Source organism: Parus major, chromosome 9, assembly GCF_001522545.3.
Source record: "Parus major isolate Abel chromosome 9, Parus_major1.1, whole genome shotgun sequence".
Lineage (NCBI taxonomy): Eukaryota > Metazoa > Chordata > Aves > Passeriformes > Paridae > Parus > Parus major.
The window spans coordinates 19355350-19380881 of NC_031778.1; the positions used below are offsets into that span (position 1 = coordinate 19355350).

The 25532-nt window shown below is 38.7% G+C and overlaps 1 protein-coding gene across 1 annotated transcript in view; it reads right to left on the reverse strand.

Annotated features, from left to right (window-relative positions):
* Positions 1-15327: 15327 nt before the first annotated feature.
* Positions 15328-25532, reverse strand: part of NAALADL2 (N-acetylated alpha-linked acidic dipeptidase like 2) — a 314967-nt gene continuing 304762 nt past the window's right edge. Inside the window, exon 14 of the mRNA XM_015637920.2 lies at positions 15328-23018. Coding sequence (XP_015493406.1) covers positions 22820-23018 — 199 coding nt within the window. The 3' untranslated portion in view covers positions 15328-22819. The remainder of the gene's footprint in view (positions 23019-25532) is intronic.

A 25532-nucleotide genomic window follows, 5' to 3' on the forward strand; every position in this document is an offset into this window, starting at 1 on the left:
GCTTAAATTTATAAAAGCTATTAATCAATGTAAGTTTTTAAAAGCTCTCCTATATATTTCATGTAGTCACAGTCTCTTTATTCATTGTGTGATATGTTGGTCAATCCTTTCTTTCTCCATTAAGAGGTTGAAATAGGCAAAACTGTTTGCCCCTGTGTATGGAAATCAACCCACAAAGATGCTCTTCAGAAGAAAGAGCCATTCCCAGCTAAAGAGATTGTAATCAAAATTAGACCTCATTTAGGAAACACAGAAAGAGAAAGGAAGTGTGAAATGCAACAACTGTAAGAATCACTGTATTTCTCAGAGCTCTGGTCCCACTGACCACTCAGTGAGTCAGAGTTCAGCCTCCATTCCCCTTTCCCTGTGCCCACAGGCAGGACAGGAGGTGGGAGCTGAGTCTGCAAAAAAAGGGGTGAGAGGAAGGTGTTTCAATTTTTTTCATTGTCTCTCTATTTTAATTGGTAATATATTAATTTTCCTCAAGTTGAGTCTGTTTTGTGTGCAACAATCATAGCTAGGTGTCTCCCTGTGTTTACCTTGACCCACAGGTTTTTCACCTCACTTTCCCTGTGATGAGGGGAGACCTCTCTGGGCTCTGCAGCTTCCTCATGGGGGGAAGAGGAGGGAGAGGCACTGATCTCTGCTCCTGGTGACCAGAGACAGAACTTGAGGAAATGGCATGGAGCTGAGTCAGGAGGTTCAGGCTGGACATTGGGAAAAGTTTTTTTACCCAGAGGGTGGTTGGGAAGTGTTCACAGCCCCAAGCCTGGCAGAGTCCAAGGAATGTTTGCACAAGGCTCTCAGGCACAGGGCTGGGAGTGACTCTTGGGGTTCTCTGCAGAACCAGAGGGCCTTGAGGGCCCCTCCCAGCTCAGGATATTCTGTGGTTCTATGATTCCACCCCATCCTGGTGAGGAGGGGAGGGCTGGCTGTCTGACCACAGCTCAATGCCAACCCACCCCCAAAAATCCCCAAGTGCAGAGATGAAGTCAGAGACTGTCCTGAAGGAAAGGCATGGATGAGATTTAGCTAGCACTTTGAGCCAGATAGCCAAGCTTGCTGTAACAGCTAACCTTCACCCACTGGCTGACAATGAATCCATCCAATATTTTAACTAAAAGATGGAAGAATTTTATTTCCACTCACAGGAAATTCTACTTCAAAAGTGTGACTACTTTTCTGGAAAAAATCCTTTGAACTGTTAGACTACTTTTTCCACATTTGTATCCAAACCAATTTCCTTCAGGACAGGAAATCTTGGAACTACAACAAAGAAAAATCAGAAGGTTTTTTAATAGTCTACCACTTAGAACAGCTGTATAATATTAAGTAAAATTGACACAAAGCATGTCTTGAGAGCAGCTGAAAGCACTCAGTGCAGAGAAAATACCACTTTTCTGCCATGGCTTGGTCTCTTTTGTTAAATTTGCTTTCAGTCTGCCAGGATGAACTAATGAGGAGAAAGATTAGAAAAAAAACTGACCTGGTTTGTGGTTTGGTTGGGCTTTTTTCATTTTAAAAACTTGTCCTATACTTGTGTTATTTCACCAGCCAGCTCTGACTTGCCTCGAAGCTGCCCACCAAGGACCAAATTCCCTCAATAAGTAGCACAGTACTCACATGATGGGCAAGGCATTCTTGCAGTCATGGTGACAGAGGGAAGCAGCTGCAGATTCCAGGGAATTAACACTCTTTTTAGCCTGTGTTTAACTCAATTCATCTCTTCTCTGAATGTTACTGGTGAGAACTCCAAGCAAGGCATGAGGTGGGGTTCTCTGATCAACAGAGGAAGTACTGTCATTAAAGCCACTGGAATCACTGTCTCCTTCCCTGCAGAGTTCCAAGTGGGAAGGGGAAGTTCATTAAAACTGTAGCTTTGACTACCTTGGCTGCAAATTACAATGCAGGATTTATTACCTAGTGTGGTCCTCTGCTGCATATTTCACTTATCATAGATTATGAATTAATAGAGGCATGATTTCAGATAAAGGGATGGAAGGTAAATGTCAGCAGATTATAATATTCTCTGTATCAACATCACTTCTCACATTGGCTCTGTAGAACCTTCCCTTGAGGCTCAATCTGGCAGTTTGTGATTTATGAAACGGTTTAAGTTGTGTATTTGATAATCAACTAACCCAATTACTTCAGTCATTATCAATCTTCTTGATAATTTTGGTTTCATTCCAATACCTATTGGTGCCTATGAGAAGGCTCTGTTGCTATCAAGGGAAAGTAGGTCACCCTTCAGTCTAACTGGGCTGCAGTAGCTGTCATTGGATCATCTTCAAGAAGCAGAAAGTTCTCAGCATGAGAAAACCAAGAACAGTGTCTTTAGCCTGTGTTTGGGGCCTTTTGTTTGTTTGTTTTCTTGTTGCCCTCCAGAGAGCCCCAAGTGATGAGGCTATTGAAACCTGGCACATCTACTAATCTTTCATGCCATCTATTTATCATGGCACTCAGTCCTGAGGATGGGATTAGGATGGGCTTCAATAAAAGTTTCCTAAACCTGACAATTTTATTCTACTTTCTGCAAATAATAACAACAGCAACTTCTATATAATTTTTTTTTTTGTATAACTTATTATTACTATTAGGCTTTGTGTCTATGCTGCTTCCAAGAAAAAAAAAAAGATTCTTTTCATGTCTTTCTTATTTTTATATTAACAATTTCTTCTTTCACCAGATGCAAACCATTTGATGTTGCAAAGCTTATGCACAGACATTGTTATTGTTATCAGTATTAGTAATGGAATCATTATCATTCTCATCACTAAAAGCGAGCTCATTATCTGATAAGTCAAAATTTCCTCCCAAAGATCTTGAGGTATTTTATTTTCCTCATTTGTATTCTCAGAAGTCATTGCTTCTTCACTTGCTGGAGATGAAAATGAACCCTCCATAAGAAAGCTGCCATTCTGCTCATTATACACAATTTGATTATTAATTTTTCTCATCTCCTTTGCAGCCCAAGAGTGATTGCATCTTTAACTGGTTTGTGGCTCCCAAAGGTTTCCTTTGGAAAGCAGCTATTGGGGTTGTGTGAAGGGTTAAGCTGTGCTTATGTGGGTTTGTGACAATGCTGACCCAGCTCCCAAAATCCAAGGGCACTGGCAAGACTGACAGCTGAGGCAAGATCTTGGGGAAGAATTGATAATAACAACACCATTGACGAGCTGGCCTTTCCCTAGGGCAAAGTAAAGGTTTCCCATCTCCTCACAAGGGCAGATTGTGGGGTTCTTGGGGCTGTCCACAGGCCAGGAGTTGGACTTTGATGATCCTTGTGCATTCCATCCAGCTCAGAGCATTTTATGGCTTTATGATTTTCTGCCTTTATGCAGGTGAGCTGCAGCAGCTCAGACCACCTTTTCCAAGTTCACTTTGACTGTGCAAGTGGCCCTTCAGTAAATCCCAGTTCTGCACAAATATCTGCTAAATTCTTCCCCTGTGTAGAACAGCAACTCCAAGGCTGCTCCTAAACCTCACCAACTAACTGTTCTAGTGTAGAATATTGACTGTCTTCACATCTATCTGCAGGATGAGTTTATAGTTTGACTTTCATCAGGTTTTGCTTCATCCCTCTCTAATTTCTTCTTGGCACTACACAGACTCTGAGACATTTTTTCCCCAGATCTGCTTATTTGACATGGGAATCCTTTTCTTTCACACTCTTATGAAATGCCACTTCATTGTGTAACTGAGATCAGGAACAGACTTGTCCAACAAGAAGTGCCAGCACATCAAGAGCAGGATATTTGGGAATTAAGTATATTAGGTAGAGGGTGAGTTGTTTTGGTTTTGTTGCTCTGTTTTTGTTCTTTTCACTGACAAAGAAATATTTCTGATGGTGTGGTACAGAAAACTACCTGATGTGTGAGCTGTAAGTGGCCTTTTAAAATTCAATTAACTTTATTTAATGGGTTTCATGCATTTGTAATATCAAGGAGCCACATTACTGAAAATTAGTTTCAGTAATGTTCTTCTGATATTACTGCACAGCTATTTGTTGCCAAATGGAAAGAAAGCTAATTACTGGACTTAGTTTCTCACACAGATATTGCTTTACCCATCTTCTCTCATATGACACAAGATCATGTATTCATGTATGCAGCTAAAAAATATTTTTAATCTGAGATTATCTTGACCCCTTTAGAAAACTGAGTTCTTTTTGTTTAGCCAGGAACTTTCCCAGCCAGGGAAAGGATTTAGATTCTTGATTTCCATTTAATTTGCAGAGTTTAAATTCTCATTTTTTGCACAAATATGCCAAGAGAGAGACATAACAAGGCGATTTTGCCTGCATCATCCTGGCAGCAGCCACCTAACCAGGCTGTGGCACTAAGCAGATCTTTCTAAAAGAATAAAAATATAGAACTCACCATTTCTTCCCAATGTACTGGGCAAAGATTACTAAACATTTAATTCAGCCAGACTTCTGGAGGAGAAATCCAGATTGAAGACATGTTTTGAAAGCTTTCAACTTTGCTTCTTCCTAGAAATAACACAAATATTTAAAGGATCTGGAATATTTGTGCAGATCTTATAGGTCATTATTCAGTTTGGGAAAAAATGTGGCTTTAAAATGTCACACAAGTGTTTTGCCACCAACAGAAATGTCAGCACTATATAATAAACTTGCTAAAAATAAATGTAATGCATGGGAACAAAATGAATCCATTTTAAGGCCACTGTTCCAGCAGAAAGATGGAAACCAAGGAGTGTTCATTTCTAAGGAAACATGGCAAATACATTTCATCATTACTAAACTGACTGCACCAAACCTGGAAAGAGCACTGGGCTTTGTTTGATGGGAATTCACATTTTCTCAGCATTTTGCTATTAATTGCAGGCTGGTGAAAACTAAAAAAGCAATATTAAACACAGAAAAAACCATGGCAATTTAACTTTGAATTTATACCTGCTTTAAGCAGAGAGAGTGCATTCAATATGTTATAATCTTGATTAATTTCAGACAAAACTGTAGCATATTATAGATTTTCCATAAAACAAATCATATTTTATATATAAATATATAACTTTTGCAGTACTTATCTATTTTTCTGTAATGATCAACCCAGAGAGCAAACTGTGCTGGCTAAATTAGATACATTGCATGAAAACAATCAGAAACAACAACAAAAAAACCCCAAACCAAACAAAGCTATTTGTTTTTTGTTCCTTCTCTCATCTTAATGTTTTGGCTTCTCTTGTACCTAGTAGAGAAACTGGTTTGTAATTTTTAATATTACACTACATTTAATACTACATTAATATTATAGTTAAAGCCCCAACTAATGAACAAGCAGCAACTTGAATTTATACATTTTAATGATTTTCATGGGGAAAAAAGATATGGAGAACTTAAAAACGTTGTATGAACTATATATACATATTTGTTATGGGAAGCAACTACAATCATCCCCAGAACTGGAATGACTTAACTGGTCCCAAGTCAGCTGAAGTTTTATTTCCCACTCACATTCATTCACACCTCAATTCTTGTGAGGTCAGAAAATATTTAATGTGACAAAGAAATTTCAGTATTAAATTAAGCACAAAGAGAATTATAATTTTTGATTACTTATCCAAAAATATGGAGAAATTAATTAATACTATTAATTTTTCCTTTCATTTTATCTGAGATAGACCCAAACAAATTACTGGTGTTTCTCCTTATATTGTGATTATGGATTGCAAAAGGTTCTCACCTGCATATACTCACAGCATGGATTAAGAAACACAAAAATGCCTTATTTGTTATCAACTGGATCCCCTGCAGGTGATTGAAGAGTTCTTGAGAAAGCTGAATTTGAAGACCTTTAAGATTGTTATCTTTACAATAAAAAACACTGATATCTTTCCTAAAGAATTTCAATAAACAATGTCAGAAATTACAAACATCCTTCCCTTAACAAGTGGCAATAAAGCTTTAGCAGAATCCAAGTATTTTAGTTATGTGATATTCTTTTGCTGGTGCAACATGAAAGGTTTTTTTAGTTATTTATTTGAGTTAGAGATTGTACAGAACAATTCTTAAACACAGATGGAGGTTTTATTAGTGTTATTGAATTTATCACAGGGAACAATATGATAGAAATTCTGAGACAGCCACAGGAGACTTTGCTCTATTTTATTTGGCACAGCCATATCGTGGATATGAGTCTATTACCTTTTGGGGGAAAAGTGGAAAAATATCATATCCTCATAACACAGGGAGGTGGTGGATCCACCACCTCTGGAAGTGCTGAAGAAATGACTGGATGTGAAATTAATTGATTCTATGATTAATGAAGATAGTTCATAAATTGTGTAGAAAAAGATTTCCTTATCAGTTGTAGCAAGAGCTTACACAAACTTTTTCAAAACAAACTCATCTAGGTTAAAAAATGTAAAAACCAAACATTTATGTCAAGCAAAACAGTAAACCAGTTGTAAGAGTTAATACTTTCACCTGCAGCACAGAGAAATACAACCATGGCAAGCATGGCAGAGGAACCTCAGCTCAGCAAAAATGCAGCATTTTCCATATGGAAGAACCACACCAACAAAACCTGTGAGCATTCCCACAGTGGAATAGGATGGTTTTGGTGCCTCTTTGCTTTGTTCTTTTCCTCAGGCTCTCTGAAGCCTCACTGTAACTCCATGGTTAAGTGGGGATGTCATTTGAGGGCAGAGCCCAGCAGGGACCTTCCTGCTGGGTTAAAGAGTTTTTTATGTTCCACAGGCCACCCTGGCTCATGCAGAAAAGCAGTTTTCTACTGAATACAACAGCAGACTGTAAATCTTGGAGGGGTTTTTCCTGAATTCTCATGAACAGCTCTGGGTGTTACATTTATGCTTAATTTCCCTGTACATACAATGGAAAAATAATACTGCACAGGATAAAGCATTTAGCCATGCTGAAATTCTGAACAGGTATTTGTAGCCTTCCAGTTGCTCCAGATATTATCTCTCTGTGCTCTTTCTCTTCTGCTTTGACATATGATGCTGCACAAGTTTCAGACTTTCAAGTATCATTGATAGATTCAACCACTTCTAGTTTTTAAATGGCTTTTCTGTCCTTCATTTAGAGGGGAAAAAAAAATCTTGTAACATTCAACACGTGCTAGAATTGCCAGGAGATAAATTGTCTTTGATTTCAAATGTGTATTAATGGGTCAATACTCTCCTTTCTTGCTATATACAGCTCTCTCATTAATTATATTGTCACTGGAGCTGCAGAATGAATTTGACCTTATTCGTTGAGCACCATGTTTTAGTATTAATAGTTTTTGTTCTTAGCAGCAATTGGGAAATACAGCCAGACATGGTGATTGATATATTCCAGTCTTTATAGCATGGTTCTACTCATTCAAAAGATGCAATATGAAAGAGGGAATCAATAATGATTTCTTTCTTTTAAAAAAAAAGAAAACAAACCAGTTAATACATATGCTTGGTTCTGGGTTTATATAAATTTAATACTGACCTGTAAAACTGATTTCCCCCATGTGTCAAATACAATAGAAAAGATCTGAATTTGAACCATCATGTGTCTCTGGGCTGGGGTTATCAGCACGGGCATTTGCTCAGTTTGGAATATATTTTTAAATATATAGTAAATAATTTTTAATATAAAGTAGTTACATATCTAAGTCCAAGTAAGCGTCCAAGTAAGAAAACACATGAAGTTAAAGGCTATTCTAAGAAAATAGGGCTTTGGTTTGAAATCCTAGTGTGGAAAAATAGCACAAATTAACTAGTTTTAGTTAGTCAGTGAAATATTTTTATCAGGAAGAAAGGGAGCACAATAGGAATATTCTGCAATGGATAAAATATGAATGAATGGAATGTAGACACACATTTGTTCAGGTAATACAGCCTTGGTTCACCAAGGCCTTGCAAAAAGGATACCACAAGGAAAGGCTTTAGGCTGGAGAAAGTAATCATGAGGTAACAATAAACTTTAACTAGACAATATTACAGAAATATTTTATTCAGGCAAACCCAATGGATTTTTATCAGGAATTTCATTCAAGCTGGATAATAATACCAGTGTAACACTTCATTTGAATGGGGGAGAAAGAGAAAAGAAACAAGGGAAGGTGTCACTGAACAGTGTCAATCCACAGTGTCCCTGGAACCAATTAGGAATCTTCTGCAGGAATTTCAGTGACACCAGGAGAGAAATATATGCATAACGAGTTACCACACAGAGAAACAAGTCAAGCAGCCTAACTTCAAGCAAATTATTTGTCTCTCCTGCTTAAAACAAAGCAGAATTCAGGAGAAGTTTAGGATCTATACTAAGGGGCAATCATTCAGGAAGACATACAGCATTCAAATCTCAGGCCCAAGGCTTCAGAGAAACTGCTTGCACTTCAAGAATGAGTCCTGCTGGCTGTTTCCTGCTGTGGCAAAATCAGTGTGTTGCTCTCTTATCCCACATTCATAACAAATTGCTAAATGATTGTGTTATGGGGACCACAGCCCTACTCTTCCTTTAGAGTCATTTATGTGTAGAAGTAACCATGATTGGCAGGGCAGAAGAATTTAAATGGAACAGAATCACAGTATTTTTTTTGTGTGTGGTACTTATATTAGTCAGTAGGTTGAATTTATCTTTAAAACTATTAAGTTGATGAAAATGTTTATTCCTAGAAGAAAATACAGCTCATGTTCCTTTTAAGAACTGTGATATAAGAAAACAGCACTACATGCCTTGAGCTAATATATTTCTGATTTATGCTATTGTCTAAAGCACAATCAGAGAGCAAAGAAATGAGACATTTTAAAGGCTGCTGAGCACTGGAGATGTGCAAACAGCTCTAGGTTATTTAGCAAAGTTTACTAGATTGATGTGTAGGGGAAACACACTGCTCCCACTCATAAGCCTAACATTTGGTGGGCTACTCTGTAATAAAACAGTCTGAAGTCTAAAAAGCCAAAACCAAAGTGAAAGCCCTCTGTGAACAAACCCCTGCCAGCTACCTTAAAGTCCATTTCTTTTCTGAAGTATAATTGTCTTTTGCTTGCAGGTGCATGCAGGTTCATCGATACACAAAATGCTGATTTCAGCTCCTTTCACAGTTAAGCATTTCCATCTCTGTTACCTAAAAACAAACAGAAGAATTCCAAAGGTCTCATTGTACTAGCAACCTGTTTCAGCTTCACATATTAGTAAAGGCCCTCAATCACTCTGAGAACTGCAAAGAAGCTGAAAGTTCTACCAAATGGAATCAAGATCAATTTTGACAAATTGCTTTATTGTAGAATAAAGGCATATACACTTATTTGAATAATGCTGTGTCCTGAGGACACTTAAGCACATGGAAAAATTTAAATTAGTTTGAAGGATCTGCTTTACCTTACATGGGGTGGGGTAGTAATTTTAATTGTTATTCCACAACAAATGTTGCCAGGGCTGGAATAGAACATGAGGAAGTTTTTGTTCTCTTTTATGAGGAAAGGCTTGGCAGGTATCAGATGCTGCTGGGACCATGGATCCCCTGCTGGGATATAAAATACTCTTGCATCTTCTGCTGTTTAACAAAACAGTGACCTGTCCTAAAGATGCTGCTCTCAAGGACACTTCAGGAAGGAATAGGTTTATTGAAATGAAAGTCCAATGGTAAGACAGGCAAAAACATTCAGTGTAAATCAAGGGGTCTGTGTAGTTCAGCCTGCCAGGGGGATCTGACTGGTCTGAAATTTCATGCCATCTTACCACATTTATAATGATATGACTGCTACAGAGTCTGACTTGCCATCTTTGATCCATTAAAACAGGCAGGCACATCATTTTCAGTTTTAGAAGTCCAAGTGCCCTCTTTCAGAGTCAAATTCATCCCTGATGGTACAAACTCCAGAGTGATTCTGCTCACTTGAAGAGCCTTTTCCCATTTGCTCTGTCCTAAGTGGAGTGACTGTGACTTTAAACTACTGTAATTGGGAGTAAAACTCGGCTTTTTAAGTCTACTTCTATTTTTAAAATCTTCTCTGTCAAGTTTCATGAGGTCAGATGTGAAGATGAATTTGTTGTTTAAGCTTCTTCCTCCTTCAGGCAAAAAGCTTAATCATTTTTTTCTACTGACCTTGTCTTGTCTAAAGATGAGTCAATGAATCAAGTTACGAATGATATATCATGAATAAATGATTTATGCTGGGTCAGATCAAATATGATGTATTACTTAGGTCCTTGAGTATTATTGCATATAAAGATTTATCCAAAGTGTCATACAATTGGTCAGGGAGAGAATTCTTAAGTCTTTTTACATCCTTTTGGAAAAAAAAAAACAAACCAAAACATGAAAAACCCTCCAGTATGTAACTGTTCTCTGACTAGAGAAATCTATCTTGGCAAAAAATCTCTGTCTTTGACAAAGGCCTAAGAAAGAGAGTCCAGCAGTCCCAGTTCTCTGCTGGAATGCAGGAGCCCCCAAGCATCCCTGCATTTCTCTTTCTTAGCAATCTCCCTTTGCCACTCTCTACAGCAGAGGAAAAACCCTTTTGGTCATCAGGGTGCTGTGACACTGAGCAGCTGAGAGCCCCCAGGGGCATCATACAACATGTACAATTTACAAGAGTGAGGTTTCCCCTCATAAATTTACTTACAGAACAACTTTCTGCCTCAGCCTTCATTATATTGATTACTCATTATTGATTTCTAACAGTATTGGAATGACAAACACCTTCTCTGACACGTTCCTCCAAAAAGGATTGCATTGTAGCAGTAGCCAATGCCCCCTCTTAAGAGATTTTATTAAAGTAATTACAAACTTGGAAATAGTTCCTCAAGTGGGCTGGACTGGAGATCCCTGGAGTGTTTTGGCTGAAGCCTGGCCATAACTCTCTGCAAAGAAAACTGGTGGAAAAAATCTATTAAAAAAACTTACTAAAATATTATGATGGAAACAAAAAGTTTCTTTAGCCCTCTCAACTTCCTGCTGTTCCCTTTCTTGCTCTGTAAACGTGATGGTTTGGGTTTCTCTTTCCCAATGGACTTAACTGCCCAGTTAGAATTACTAATTCCAACACTCCCAGTACTGGGAAGGACATTCTAACCACCACCAGGATCACACCTGTTCTGTGTCTGCTTACTGAGTTACCCATCATAGTCAGTTATTTTCATTTGTTATAAAATTATAAAGTGATGGGCATCAGCACATGCAAATAAAGCAAATTAATGTATTCTCAAAAGGCTCTTTTCTCAGAAATACTAATAGATGACAGAAAAGTTGGGTAAATATAATTATTCTGACAAGAGAGAGTTTGTCTTATCCTGACCAATTTGTAAATCCACATAGATGGTGAAGGCCTCATAGAAATAAGAGAAAAAAACATGAGAAATTAGTCATCTGTCAAATATTTTCCACTGTATTGTGACCAGAACTAAGCCCTTGCAGTTTACAAAGCTGCACAGCCTAGAACCAATTCCTGGGATGGCCAGCAAAGTAGGTGGGACAGAATTCTGCCAATCTAAAAATGCAGTTAGGAGGTACAAAGCTGGTTTAAAAAAACCCCATGATGTTGCAACCACTCACTGCAAATTGTTATCACTAAATCTAAGAATGAAGCATCAGCGAAGTGTGCAATAGAACAAGTTAAATTCTTCATAAATTAATAAAAATGTTACGAGCCACAAATTTATGTATTGGATTTTCTTACTGTAAAAAGAATTATTTTAAAAGATGCCTTTTAATTTCAACTTCTACTTTCCCTGCTATTTTATAATAGTGAATGATAATGAAGTTGTCATTTTACATACAGGATAATAAATTTCCTTGCTATGAATACAAGGCTATTGCTCATTCACAGGGCCCTGATTATATTGTGCTGGGAGAGCATGACAAGTGCTTTATGAATGGCACAGTCCTGCAGGTGAACTCAGTCAGTGCTCATTAGAGGGTCACCCTCCTGGAATTTGAAAAAGGGAACTTCATGCATGGGGGTGTTCTCTAATTTTTCACACTCACTGTGTAAGTAACACCTGCACATCAAGGTCTCCCAGCGTAGTTCTGCATCTTCATTTCAGTTAAAGCAGTGATCTTTCACTTCAGGAAAAGCAGTGACATATGACATATGTGGAAACTTACTCACATAATTTGACCATCTTTCATACACAGTCCCACGCTGACAAACACCTGCCTGTCACCCCAGCTGGAGACAAATCCACCCCTACAAATTCCTGCACTGAGGTATTTTATTATTCAGAAGAAAACCACAGAATTACTGTTAGAAATGTCAACTTGTTTGTGGCAGATGCAGATGGAAATCTTCTTTTTTTTTTGTCCTTGTTTCTCTGGATGCCCTATTCCAGTCTGGAATATAACAGCTCATTTCTGATGGGTATTATACATTTCAGTGTCTGAACAGTCACAGGGTAGTGACCTTCTCTCACATTACAACCTGCACATATCCATGAAGCTTGGACTGAGACCAATTTTTAAACTTAAGTTTCTGCCTGTGTGTTATGTGACAATCTCCACAGGTTTATACTATGAAAACAAAAGCTTTTCTCACTCATTTTCACTCTTCAATATTGATGCAATATTTATCCACTTTCTTTCATGACAGATACTACTTCTTAAACTTCTTAAACTACTTGCATAACCACGTGAACACTTCTGCTGTTTCAAGTTTTATATTTTATATTCCTATATTTTCATCTCTCATAGCTCATTTGTGCCTATCCTTTCCTCTCCATGCAGAAGATACACAGTTCTGATGGGCACTGTGCTCATCTTGCTCCTCTCCCATCAGAGCCAGGGGACACAGGACACTGTATGAAACTGATTTGTAGTATACAAAGGAAAAGCAGGTAACTGTGCAAGGGAGCAGTCCAATTTTAAGTTCAATGCTTGCAGTTAAAGCAAAAAACGTTCAAAGGCAGCAGGCATTGGCGTGGCATTAGTTCTGATGTGTGCTCTCTTTTGGGCAGGAAAACTAACCCTGGATCCGATGGGGTAATTCCTCTCTGGCACAGCCCTGACCTCACTCAAACAGACCAAAGATGAGTTGGAGGCAGAAATGAGTTGGGACTAGAAACCTTACTGGATTCCTCTTGAAGTGAGGTAGTCAAGCAGTGTCAGAAACACTTCCCTTTGTTTGAGCTGAGCTCCAGGCAGTGATCAGCCCTTCACTTGATGTGAGCTGACAGCCTCAGAGCAATGATCTCGGTGTACAGCAGAGACACAGCCCAGAGCCCCTGTGCCCAGGGCAGGCCCAGCAGCACACAGACACTGCAGTTGGTTAGAAATAAGGTCAATGGACTCTTCAAGGTCACTGTACTGAAATAAATCTTTGCTTTGGTGCCCTTGGGCATCGGCCTCAACAAAGGTTTCAAGGCTTTTTAAGTTCAGGTATTTACACCCAGTTTACCTCATCCAGCACTGGATTCCAGTTCTCACCTTTTGGAAGGAAATGGTGATCCAGTTCATTCTAAAAATCCCAAAATCCATTTGGCTCCCAGCACCTCTCTCATCTGCTGGGATGACCTGCTGGTGCTGGTCTGCAGTGCAGCCAGAGCAGATTCCAGAGGTGGGGAGACAGCCAGCCCCATCCTGTGCTGCCTGGTGCAGCAGAACTCCCTGCCAACACTGCTTTCCCAGTGCCCAGCCACTTCTGGCACTCAGGACTTCCAACCCAGTGCCAGGTACAGAAACTTCACTGTGACAGCATCAAATTATTCATTACTCCACTCTCGTGGTTACCAAACCTGCACTTCATGTAAAAAGCAAATGCCTTCAGAATTACATGTTCCTATACACTTGAATCCCACATACATTTCCTAATGCCATGGCAATCTGAAGGTTAAAGAAATCAGTGAAAAAGATTGGATATATATAGCTCCATTCTCTTGGGAAATTCTCTGTTCTATACCAAGCCTGACTCCTTGGAATGCTTATGTGTTAAATATATTTTTTAAAAGAGTCCTGCTCAGATAGGTCCTTGGTGAGAGGATAATGGTCTGATCTCCTAATCAGAGCCACAGAAGAAGATACTGGTACCCAGACAAAACCCATTTTGTTTCAGTGCCATTTTTCATTAGTATTGACTTCCACAGATCCGTCTGCAGGAACTGAAAAGCAGGGACTTACCTAAAGTTGTTGATATACAGGTGGCTTTTATTTTCATGGCACAGGTCTACATGGCTTAAAATATCCTGAAGGAATATTTTTCACAAATTAGTCTTTAACATTACATGAGATATTCCAATCAGAGCTGCACTTTATAGGGAGTTAATTTATCAAATGAGGTTAACTATCTAGCCATTTTATCAAGGCATTCCTTTTATTTTTCCTTTTAATATGGTGAACAGGAAAGCAGTTTCAAAATCAAAACCCTACACAAATTGGAAACAAAATTTGGAAATTGACATTCTTTTACAATGGCACTATTTCATTACACCTCCCAAGTGCATAGTAAGCACACAAAATCCTCCAAGTTCTCATTTAATATAAGCAAAAAATGGAATTCATATTTTCAGGAGCTAAAACCCATCTTACAATCTTTAGACCTCTGAACTACAGGAAAAAGACTAATCATCTCAATTTCATATCATCTACATATTACATATAATCAAGATTTTCAGGATGGACTGGTTTCCTTCTTCAGATAACACTGAGGTTGTTCAGTAGCTTTATTTTATATATTTTAGGAGTCTCACCCTGAATACTGTGAGTTTGACTCCAAGTCTCTGACTAGTTTTCAAAATCTACATTCCCAAAAAAATACAGGGACTATTTCTTCCCACCTGAAAGACTGATTACCTGAATATCTGGCCTTTCTATATACCAGCACCTAAAAATGTGGATAACTGAAAGTTTACCTGTCAGTAAATTATCCCATCCCAGCTTCTGAGGTTCTGTCTGGCTATTTTTTTCCTTCCTTGCCTTTTTCTTTTTTCCCATTATGCTTTAATGCCCTGGGACCTCCATTACTGAATCAGCAGCTTGAGAGGCATAAGCTACAGCTTACTGGCAGAACCAATTATAAATAAGAAAGAAAAGCAAACAAAAAAGCAAATGAATATAATTCCAATCCATTCAGTGCAATGTACATTACACACATCTTCATATTCCAGTTTAATTTCTGGTAACAATATAACTATGGAAGAAAACATTGTCTAACTAACTCTGCTTTCACAAAATGCCTCTTACTGAATTCCAGCCCACAGTGCCTTCTGTACAAACACTCTCACAAACTCCAAAAATCACATTCAGAGCACAAATAAAATGTGCTTCTTAATCAAAGTATGTAGCATCTACTTACATTAATGGCCAGAATTAATGTTCTCTTTTTATTGTACTATGTTATAAAAACACAAATTGATACAAAGTAAACTAATTTTGCAAATAAGCTGTTTTATTCAGACTCGACATTCTATAAAGTGTTATAAAAATCAACCTTTCATTGCACATTTCCACATAACATGATATTTATTGGTTTCCAGAAATCACTGCATCAATTTTATATTATTTCATGGTCAAAAAAAATAGTAGTTACTTAATATTCTGCATTGACTAGCTATCATTTTTTGGCAAGGTGAGTTTACTACGTGAAAATGTAGAAGTAGATGGAATGACAGAGTCATCACTCAGGCGTCTCAAATTCCGTGTCAAGGCTTGATAAAGGTAACACAACTTGGCAGCTGCTCTTTTGCATACAAAAGGCAGAAATACTTGCATATTCCATCTGAGTGGGTAAACTCTGCAAGGTGCTACTGACTAAAAAATAGCAGTTTGTGTTGAGACCAGCACAGACACTGATAACAGCACTTGAGCATTAATCTCACAGGTACAGCAATGAGGACACACAATGCATTCCCACAAACCTGGCTATGAAAGAAATGCTAAAATCTGCCCTTACACACAAGAATATTATTTTCCACACCTTGCTAAAACCCCCAAAAGTATCTGTTTCAAGTCCCTTAACTTAATGAACTTGCATTCACCCTGTATGCAAGAAGTTAAGATGCTTGGACATGAAACATTCCCTGAATTCGATATAGTTTCTCTGGACAGGGAATCACATTCATTTTCTATTTGTCTCAGAATACCAAATCACAGTATGTGTGATAAGAGTATGCTGCATATTAACTCATGTAAACTGCAAATGGAAAACACAGGGAATTTGTGTTCATCTTATTTGCTCCAAGTATAAAATATTAAGGATCTCCTTATTTCCCCTCTAACACTACAAGATGTTTCAGCTGCTGAGAACATGAAATGAGACTGCATAAAAAAACAACAACCAAGCAGCATCCAAAACTATTTCAGAATCCTCAGTGTACAGGCTGAAAACACCAAATGTTTGGGAAGCCACTGCCAAGTATTTTATTTACTTTTTTTAAGGACAGGGGCATCAGCAGCTTCTGTAGCAAGTTCACCAAAAAGTCAGCCCTGTCCACCTCTCCTTGGGGTCACCCACACTGGTATCAGGACTGTGCTACACAAAAGCAAAGTGGGGCTACAAGGGACACTAATTAAAAACTGGAAATGCAGTGAGAGCTCAGAGAAACCCTCAGAAGCCATGTACCTGTGCTAAGAGCACTTGGTATTATTGCTCTGTCACCAGCATGGTCGGGGGAGTACAGCCTCAAGGGGAGAAAATTAACAGGTCTCTGCAAAACTACTGAAGAAATAAAAATTCTCTTACATTAGTGCCTCAAAGCATCACACTGCACACCTACAGCCCTGCATGGTAAAGGCAGCCACTCTATATATAATATATATAATATCTTGTATAAAAACAGCCACTAAAGGACCTTCTTCCAAAGACCATGCTTTGAAATTCCACTCAATCCTATCAAATAATCCAAGAGTGATCAGACAAGGTGGTGTTACACTGTCTGAACACTTGAGAAGTGTTCCATAAACATTAAAGGCAGCACACATTTAAAAGAAAAAGAAAGACCAAGACTTCATTTTCAAAGGCTTGCTGGAAAATAAATCAGAGAGAAGCAGCTTAAACAAGCTTAATATAAGCTTAAATAAACCCTATTTTTTTTAACCAAATGGATTAGGCAGATGAGAAAGCATATACTACATTTACACAGCCTTTATTCTGATTAAATTTCTTAAATTAAGCCCTTGTATTAATTCCAACCTGTGAAATTTATAAAAGTATGTCTGCATTAATCCAACATTCATAATAGGTACAAAGTTAATTCTAGATTATATCACTTGTACATACACATTCATATTCTGCCCTGTGGGCTTACTTAACATTGATCAAGAGACTCCTCCCAAGTTAAAAAAAAATATAATTTTTCTTGTAATAGTCTGTGTTGAGAGATTAAAGAAAATAGACTAAACAGAAATAATTGATCTTCTTATACCAAATCTATCAGGAAATTCCATGAATGGTGGCCAAATTCTGCTGACCTTGCTTCTGTGGAATAGTACCCTGGTAAATAATTATGGTAAAGTCAACCCTGCTGAAAAGAACAGCCCAGTAAGGTCAGTAAGACTGAGGGGCAACAAAATCTTTTTTGTAAATCCATGCAGGTGTACATTTTCTCCAGTTATGACAAGGGTGTATGAGCAATAGTAGAAATACCCAGCAGCAGTGGGATTATAATTAGGGAAGAACAAAGGCTTAACAGCACCACAGTTTTGGTAAACACTAAGCAGTCTAATTTAGATATTTTTAAAGCCTTTGCTTCCCAGATGAGTTTTCATTATTCTCAGGCACTTCCTAGGCTCAAATGTGCATGTTCAAGTACAGGTTTGTGCAGGTGCCTTTAGTCCTTGTCATCCTTTATAGTGTAAAACACAGCAGGACAGCATAATTACACACATAAGTTTGGTATGTAGCCAACATGGGGAATGTAGGGAATGCTGGATGGCTCCTGCAAGGTCAGAGAAATTTTGTGCTTAGACACTGCCTGCTTCACTTTGTAGACAGGTACTACCAATTCTGATCCTTTGTCTATAATGTCTTATTCATCCAGCTTCAGAATTGGATTCAAATAGACTTCAAAAGTTTATTTCAAAACTTTCAAGATTATCAGCTTTCTACACTGCTACTTTAGAGGGAATTTCCTGGACCAGACATTAGAGAGAAAGAAGATGGGAAAAAAATCTCTTTCCATTTAGTCAAGCTATAACTGAAAACCTGCTGCTTGCATGGACTCAGAAGTGAATACTTTGAATGTAACAGATGATGTCTCCTTACACTTTATCCATCTGGATCTGAGCAGGACTTTTCCACCACTTTCAGCTCTTTATTACGGTTAGCTGCACCAGGAATAATAATTTAAACTTGAGGGAGGTGAGCTGAGAACTGAATAGGGAACAAAAGGCATGACTGAGATCAGAGAGAGAAAAGAGGGGGATTAACTTGGTGGTTGGCAAATTAAAGGGCATCTTAGGAAGTGATAAGGAAGCAGAATGGAGATAGAAAACTAGTGGGAATGGCTGAGAAAAAGGTGGTGAGGGACGGGAAAAATCACCACATTGCAAAAAGATGTGAGAGAAGGTGAATGCAGGAGATTGAAGAAGATGGTGTTAGAGGGATAAAAAATAGATGGTTAAAGCCACCCAAAATTATCACTGCATTGGTACCCTATAATTTTTATAATTATTATAACATGTGACAGACCACAAACATGTTAATATTCTATATTTGAGACATTTGCTTGTGCAACTGCAGCCCCTACCTCAAACTTTGTAGATTCAGAGCTCCAAAAGACACCACCTTACTTTGCTTTGAACACTAATAGTGCTGTACAAGGCTGTTTTCCAAACAGGTCCCAGGCATCTCAAAATGAGATTTGCTTCCCATCACTTTTCTGGGACTGCTAAAAAGGTTCAGAGTGACAAAGGGAAAGGAGATCTCCCCACAGTGAACTTGTTTGCTGAGACAGTGACAGCATGCCAGGAGATGAATTTATAGTTACCCATGTGCTGCTGGGTGATTCCCCTCCCTGCATTTTCTAATGCATCTTTTGTTCTCCATCAGACTCCTAAAGTATAGAGAAATCCAGTGACTGTGGACCAGGGACTGTGCAAAAGACCTCAAAAGATAAGGACACTAGTTTCTATGATTTAAATAAAACAACTTTGAGACTTGAAGGACAAATCTCAACTTTCCAATGCATTATACCTGTGAAATCTTAGAGATGGTGTCTGAGAATTTTGCTAGATGAAATGATGGTTACCTTTTGAATGTTTGCAATTAAACTAATGACAATAATTTAGTAACTCAGATATACAGGGAGAAATTTGGAGGAACTGTTTCTACAGAAGAATGAAACACTTTCTCTGTGAGGGTGACCATGCACTGGCACAGATTGCCCAGAGAGGTTGAGAAATCTCCATCCCTGCAAGGTATTCAACAGAAATCCGAACACAGCCCCTCCTGGAAGCTGTTTTTAGGTGACCCTGCTTGAGCAAGGGGGTTGGAATAGATGACCTCCAGTGGTTCCTTCTGTAATACCTCAGATTTAACCTTTCCCCACCCACTGTGGCAAGAACTGAGGTCAGCTGCACTGCCTCCTTTCACATCCCCAGACTGAAATACTTTCCTAAAAGATAAGTGAGGCACTGCAAAGTATTTGCTAATTTTCTCATGTAATTATTTACAACTATGTTTATGTAGATGTATCATACCACTGCAAGCAAATTAATGTTTGCACAACCTTTTGAAGGTAAAAGGCATTTTTGTGCTTGCATATATTCGCACAGGTACTATTTTTCTTGGATGATAAAAACAATTCACTGCCTTTTTTAAGGTTAGTACTCAAAATCCAGCTCCCATGCACTTTTTATTCATCTGACTTGATTGTACTTTAGCTTTTTTATGGACTCTTTAAAATACATACTAATAAAAACTTATTGGCTTTTTATTATCAACTGTCTCAACATACAAATATTGCAGGCTGCAGGGATTTTCTGGTCACTGTGAGCATGACTCTAGATCAAGTAGCAATCAATGCATTTGTTACACTGTCTCTGGCAATTGATGCTTCTGAGAAGCTAACACATTTTTAGTATCATTCAGGCAATTTGCAAATGTTCTTCTGCCTTTAAGGGCGCTCTGTTTGTTCCAGTACAACATAGGAATGAAGTCTGCTGTGATTTACTAACACCTTCCTTTGGCTGATGTTCCACAGCTGGTTGGGCAAAATCTCCATGTTAGAAGCACACCAGGTACTTAGGACCTTAACTTGCTATAAATTCCTTCGAGTCAATAGGTAGGATTTAAAAACCAATGGAAGGATATGGCTCCAAAGTGCTTTTTTTTTTAAAGCTATAATGATACAAATATTATCACTGGGCAATAATGATACAAATATTATCACTCACACTTATATGTAAGATCTGAACATTGAAATAAAAGCCTACAAAAGATCTATAAGTGTGAGATGACATTGAAATCAATGCATTTCAGTCCCTAAATAGCTCATCTGATTCATCTCACCAACAAGAACATCTGATTGTCTCTACAACAGACACACATTTACAACAGCAGTGCTTTTCTAGTGGAGTACTTTGAAGTCTGCTATTTTAGAAGTGGTTACAGAAGGACATTAGTGAGAAAACAAAATAAATATTTTATTTTGGAATTACAGGGTTGAGAAATCATCCATGAGGGATATTGGTCCCACCAGATTTCACTGATTTTGCTGAGTACACTTTGGTTGCATTAGAGGTGGGTTTGGTGGAACATTCTGAGGATGAGGAAGCAGTTATTAAATTCACCTGGTAGAGTTAACAAAGGTGTTAATCTCTCTTTTTGGTCTCCTAACAGCACCTGACCCTTTATCACTTAAGACCATTGAAGGCTCCTCAGTGAGACAGCACTCTAAATAAATTATGTCATTAATGAACTGTTACAAGAGTGGTCCCTGTCACAAATACAATCAAGTGTAGCATGCACAGTACATCCCCAAGTCCCAAAAATAAACATACAATTCAAATGTGGATATTCCAACCACTTAAATCTTACAATAATAAAAACTATGCAAACAAGGGGGTGAATCTACATCATAAACAATGTCACTCTCCAGAAGTCAAATTCTCTCTGCATTAAACAGAACTGGTGCCAGCATTAGCAAAAGAATCATCACCAACTTTTGCTGATCAGATGCCAAGGAAAGCTAGGAGATAATGATGTCTGAGTCCCTGCAGTCCCACTGACTGGTGCTGCTGTACAACTGCACAGCTCTGCCCCTGGTCAGCCCCAGGGGCTTTTCCCACTATTCAATCACAACTTGTGAAGAAATGTAGAAACAGCATAGCTGTGTGTGCCCAGTCCTGGGCCATGGCTTGGAGAGACCCCTTTGCTAAGGACTTAGGAAACAGAAACCCAGATCTGTAAACAGCTCATTTCTTGCTATGTGAACTTCAAAACATTTTTCACCAAATTGTGCACTCAGAAATTTTCCTGAAGGCAATTTTTAAACATTAATACAGACACTTTTTCTATTTTTATTGCAACCTGAAATGTTCCTGTAATGTTTCCATGGCAAACTGGGTAACAATACATTTAACATTTCCATCAAATAAATTATATTTAAATTCTAAGTATCTATATAAAATTAATTATTTAAGCTCTAAACCTAGAATCGTTTGAGACTGTAAAACCCAAATAGGGCTTAACAATTTCAACTGTTTATATTATTAAAATCTGGAGTTCTCAAATGTGCATAGCATGCCCCTAGAGGACACTGAACCTCCTGATCCTTTCTCTCACAGATTACTTTGGCCAACAGGCAATGGTGTGATTAGATCCTTTTACCAATGGAAAAACACATTTGCATTTTAGCTCTGCAATATGCTTCACCAGCTTGTGCCTCCACATTTGAATTCCTGGTTCTACAGCAGGGAATGAATGTATGGTTTCCTTGTGCTTTTTTGACAACAATACAGGTCCTCTATTCTATTATTCCTTATGGAATGATGTGGCCTGGAATGGTGGATGGCAAAGAGTGATGGAATCCCAAAACTCTTCCCAGGACTTGGAGGTCTTGCTTTTATTTCCAGCTCTCTGGAAATTTAGAGACCTTGAAGTGGAATGTTTTGGGAATGTTTGGTGAAAATTTGTAAAGGCCTCTAGCCTTATCAGGACTAGGCAGTTCTTTCATTTAACATAAACATTCAAAGCATTTTTGTGCAAGTGTAATTGCTGATTCACACTTCTCAAATAATTTGAAATCATCACAAAAATTTCCTCTCCAAGGAACATTAGAGAAAACAACTCTTTATTTTCATACAGAAATGGAAGAATCAAAGTTTATCTGTATTCTCAGAACTGAGGTATTTCTTGTTCCACAGGAGTAAAGGTGTTGGATTGCACCCGTAAAGGTGTGCAGTGCATTTCCACTCCGGTGCTGGATACCCATGGAAACACCACTTCCTTCAGCAACTTACTCTGAACGGAGTAAGGAAGAAGCTGAACTTGCTGGAAACATTAAGAAACTTGAGCCAGATTTTTCTGACAGAGGAAATGGCCCCTGGGTGCACATCTGGGGTGTCTCAGAACCAGGGCTTCAGCACATCCCGGGACGTGCTTGGTACTTTGCATGATTGAGCTCTTAGTCATAAAAACATATTTTACATACAAAAATACAGCAGATGTCCTTCCAAAAATCATCTCTGAAGTGTTATTCCGTCTCTTTAGGTTTCATACATTCAGGAACAGACATTTCAGATATACTGTGAACAGTGCAAAATACTGTTTTACATTTCTGAAACCACGTGTTGCAGTACCTTTAAGAGCCAGCTGAAGGAAAGGCTGAGAAAGGTTTGATCCTCAGAACAATTCTGGTCCAAGTCAAACTTTTGTTTAGTGAGCTGTAAACAAATGTCTTAGAATGCAGAGAATCCTCTCATTTCTTTCCAGCTAAGGTAGTCTCAAACACATCAAGTCCTGCTTTGAAGTAAACCTGAGCTGAATTGATGCTGTTCAGCACCTCTGACAAGGCTGCTTGAACAGTCTCATTTGACTGATGTAGTTTGCAGTGCTCCAGTGCCTCCAGCAGTACTGAAAACTGGCTGGTCCTGTCATCCAGTCTGTAAAGAATATTTCTGAAAGAGAACAATGGAGAGAATGATAAAATTTTTACTCAAAAACAATCCATCAGATGCCATCAAGAAACCCTGCAAGTATCAGATTACAGATGATACATACTATGCACAGTAAGGTTGACCCGTGGCAGACTGAGAGACAAATGTATATTTATTATGCCTCTATAAACTGAATCTATTCGCTGAATTAGGTGTACTTACATTGGAGCAGTTACTAAATCCATCAAAGAAATGTCACATTCCTCTTTGACCATTCAAGATTTTATTAAAAAGCATCAGCCTAGACCTATCACACCCCTCATGAAGGATTTTGTATCGCAGATGAATTCCATTTATTCCTCTCTAAAAAGTTTGGTTATTGCTGTGAGCCCTCAGCACAGGTTTGGCTTTGTTTTTGTTTTTCCTATCTGCTCATGTTATTTATTTCACACCTCAGAGGTGAAATTCCAGCTGCATTGAAGCCAATGGTAAAACTCTCCTTGCCTTCAGCAGAGACTTTATTTCATCAATAATCCTTTGTGGTTTCAGAACAAGAGTAACCCACCTTTAATGTCCCATGCTAGAGGAAAGAAACAGCACACACAGCTAAACCCTTGTGAAACAAAATCTGTGTTTTCAAGTAGTATCTGCAAAAAATTTTAAGGGTTTGTAGAAAAACAGATGCAGGAGTATCGTGTGATCCCTTGGAAATGCTATCTGTGTGAGGTGTGGAAGGCTCGGAATTCAGAGCTAGTCAGGAATTTTAATGGGACTCTTTGAAGCAGGCTATAAATGTTATCCAAAACCAGGTGTAATCATTATACTAATTAGAAGAGCACATAAATATCATAAATCTCCACCCAGGAGCTCCTTTGATTGCAAACAGAAGTGAAGGAAATTTGAAACAGGAAAGCTACAGTGATTTGGTGCAGGACCTGATCCTTAAATACAGGACAGGTGCTCAGGGCAGGGCAGAAGCTGCTCCAGGGAGAACCCAGCAAGAAACACGACAACTCACACACTTTGTTAGTAACCTAATGGCACGACAGAACAGGCCAAATGGCAAATCCAAATTAGTAATAAAACTGCCAAGTTTATTTACAGAAGACAGATGAACACAGAAGTGCATCTTGTCATTCCAAGGATTGCCTAACTGCAACTCTGCCTGGGGGAAATGTAACAAAGGAGACCAACAAATGACACCACAGAACACCCACAATCTTTTGCAATGTTTTTCATTTACAAAATGTTTTGAATGAGAGGCCATTTTTTTTCAAAGATACGAAATAACTCCTGTCGTCATAAGGCAATTTTCCAGTCTGTGTTTTTAGCCCCCAATATTGGGTATACATCCAAACCCAGCAGTGTGCAGAAGGAATGATGAGCTTTTCATCCCCTGACAGCAATACATCCAGACAGTTCAAGGGGTCTGCAATGCAATGCATTGGAGATATAAACAGAGGAGGAAAAGGGTTTGAATCCACCACTGCAGCAGAACAACAGTTCTGCACCACTGCCAGTTTAAACAACAGGCTATCAACTGACAGAGACCACTTAGGCAGGAACACGTTAGGAGTACGTGTAAAAACAGCTCAGTGGGGACAGAAAGACCCATCAAGAGGGCAGAAACAGGCAGATGTGGCAATAACTTCCCCAGCTTGCACTGCAGCAGCCACAGGACAAGCCTCTGCTCCCTCAGCTCGGAGCTGGTGCTACTGTTCCCTACCTATGGTGCAGCTCATACTCAGAGGTTATCTGGTGGTTATCTCGTGAACTGTCCCAAAGCAGTCTCTGCAATACAGTAAATGAAAATGTGTATGTTGAGAACCAGATAAATTCTTGGTTGGTTGGTTGGTTTTTAAGGATAGGCTGTGCTGTGGGAAATACTGCATTTTTCAAAGCAGGGATTGATTTTGCTGTCTCAGTTCAGGGATTCCTGCTGAGATCAGTGCAAGCAGAACCAGGCTTTTGAAGAACTCTCCTCTGTAGTTCCTGTAGTTCACAGGGAGAAAGAAGCCTGCTCTCAGCCCCTCAAACACCTCCAACAGCAAGGACAGTGCTAGAGATAATCACATTTCCTTCTACCCTCAGGAGAGATCTGGCTGCTGGTGGCTGGGAGAGTTTGACTGAGCTGGAATTCTACTCCAAATTCCTACAACACCAGGGCCCTGATCTGTCTTAGCACCCCTCTATTCCTTCAGGTCAGCTTATAAAAACATCATAAGACAGCAACCATCAGCAGAACAACACTGACTGCCAGAAGTGACTAAAGAGAGGATGGTCTGAACATTGAAATATTTGGGGACTGCTGAGACAAAGTTGGTGGTGAACAGGAACAGACCTCATGTCCATCATCAAATGTGGTCTAAACAAGGCACACGAGCCAAAAAAGAGTTTACCCTGACATGAAATGGTGTTAATACAGTTTAAATCTAGTGCTGTGATTTTGGAATCACTGGTGATTCCACAGTAAATACATAAGCATGTGATCAGTATTGCTAGTCCACCCCACCTGAATGAAGGGCAAATTAGTGC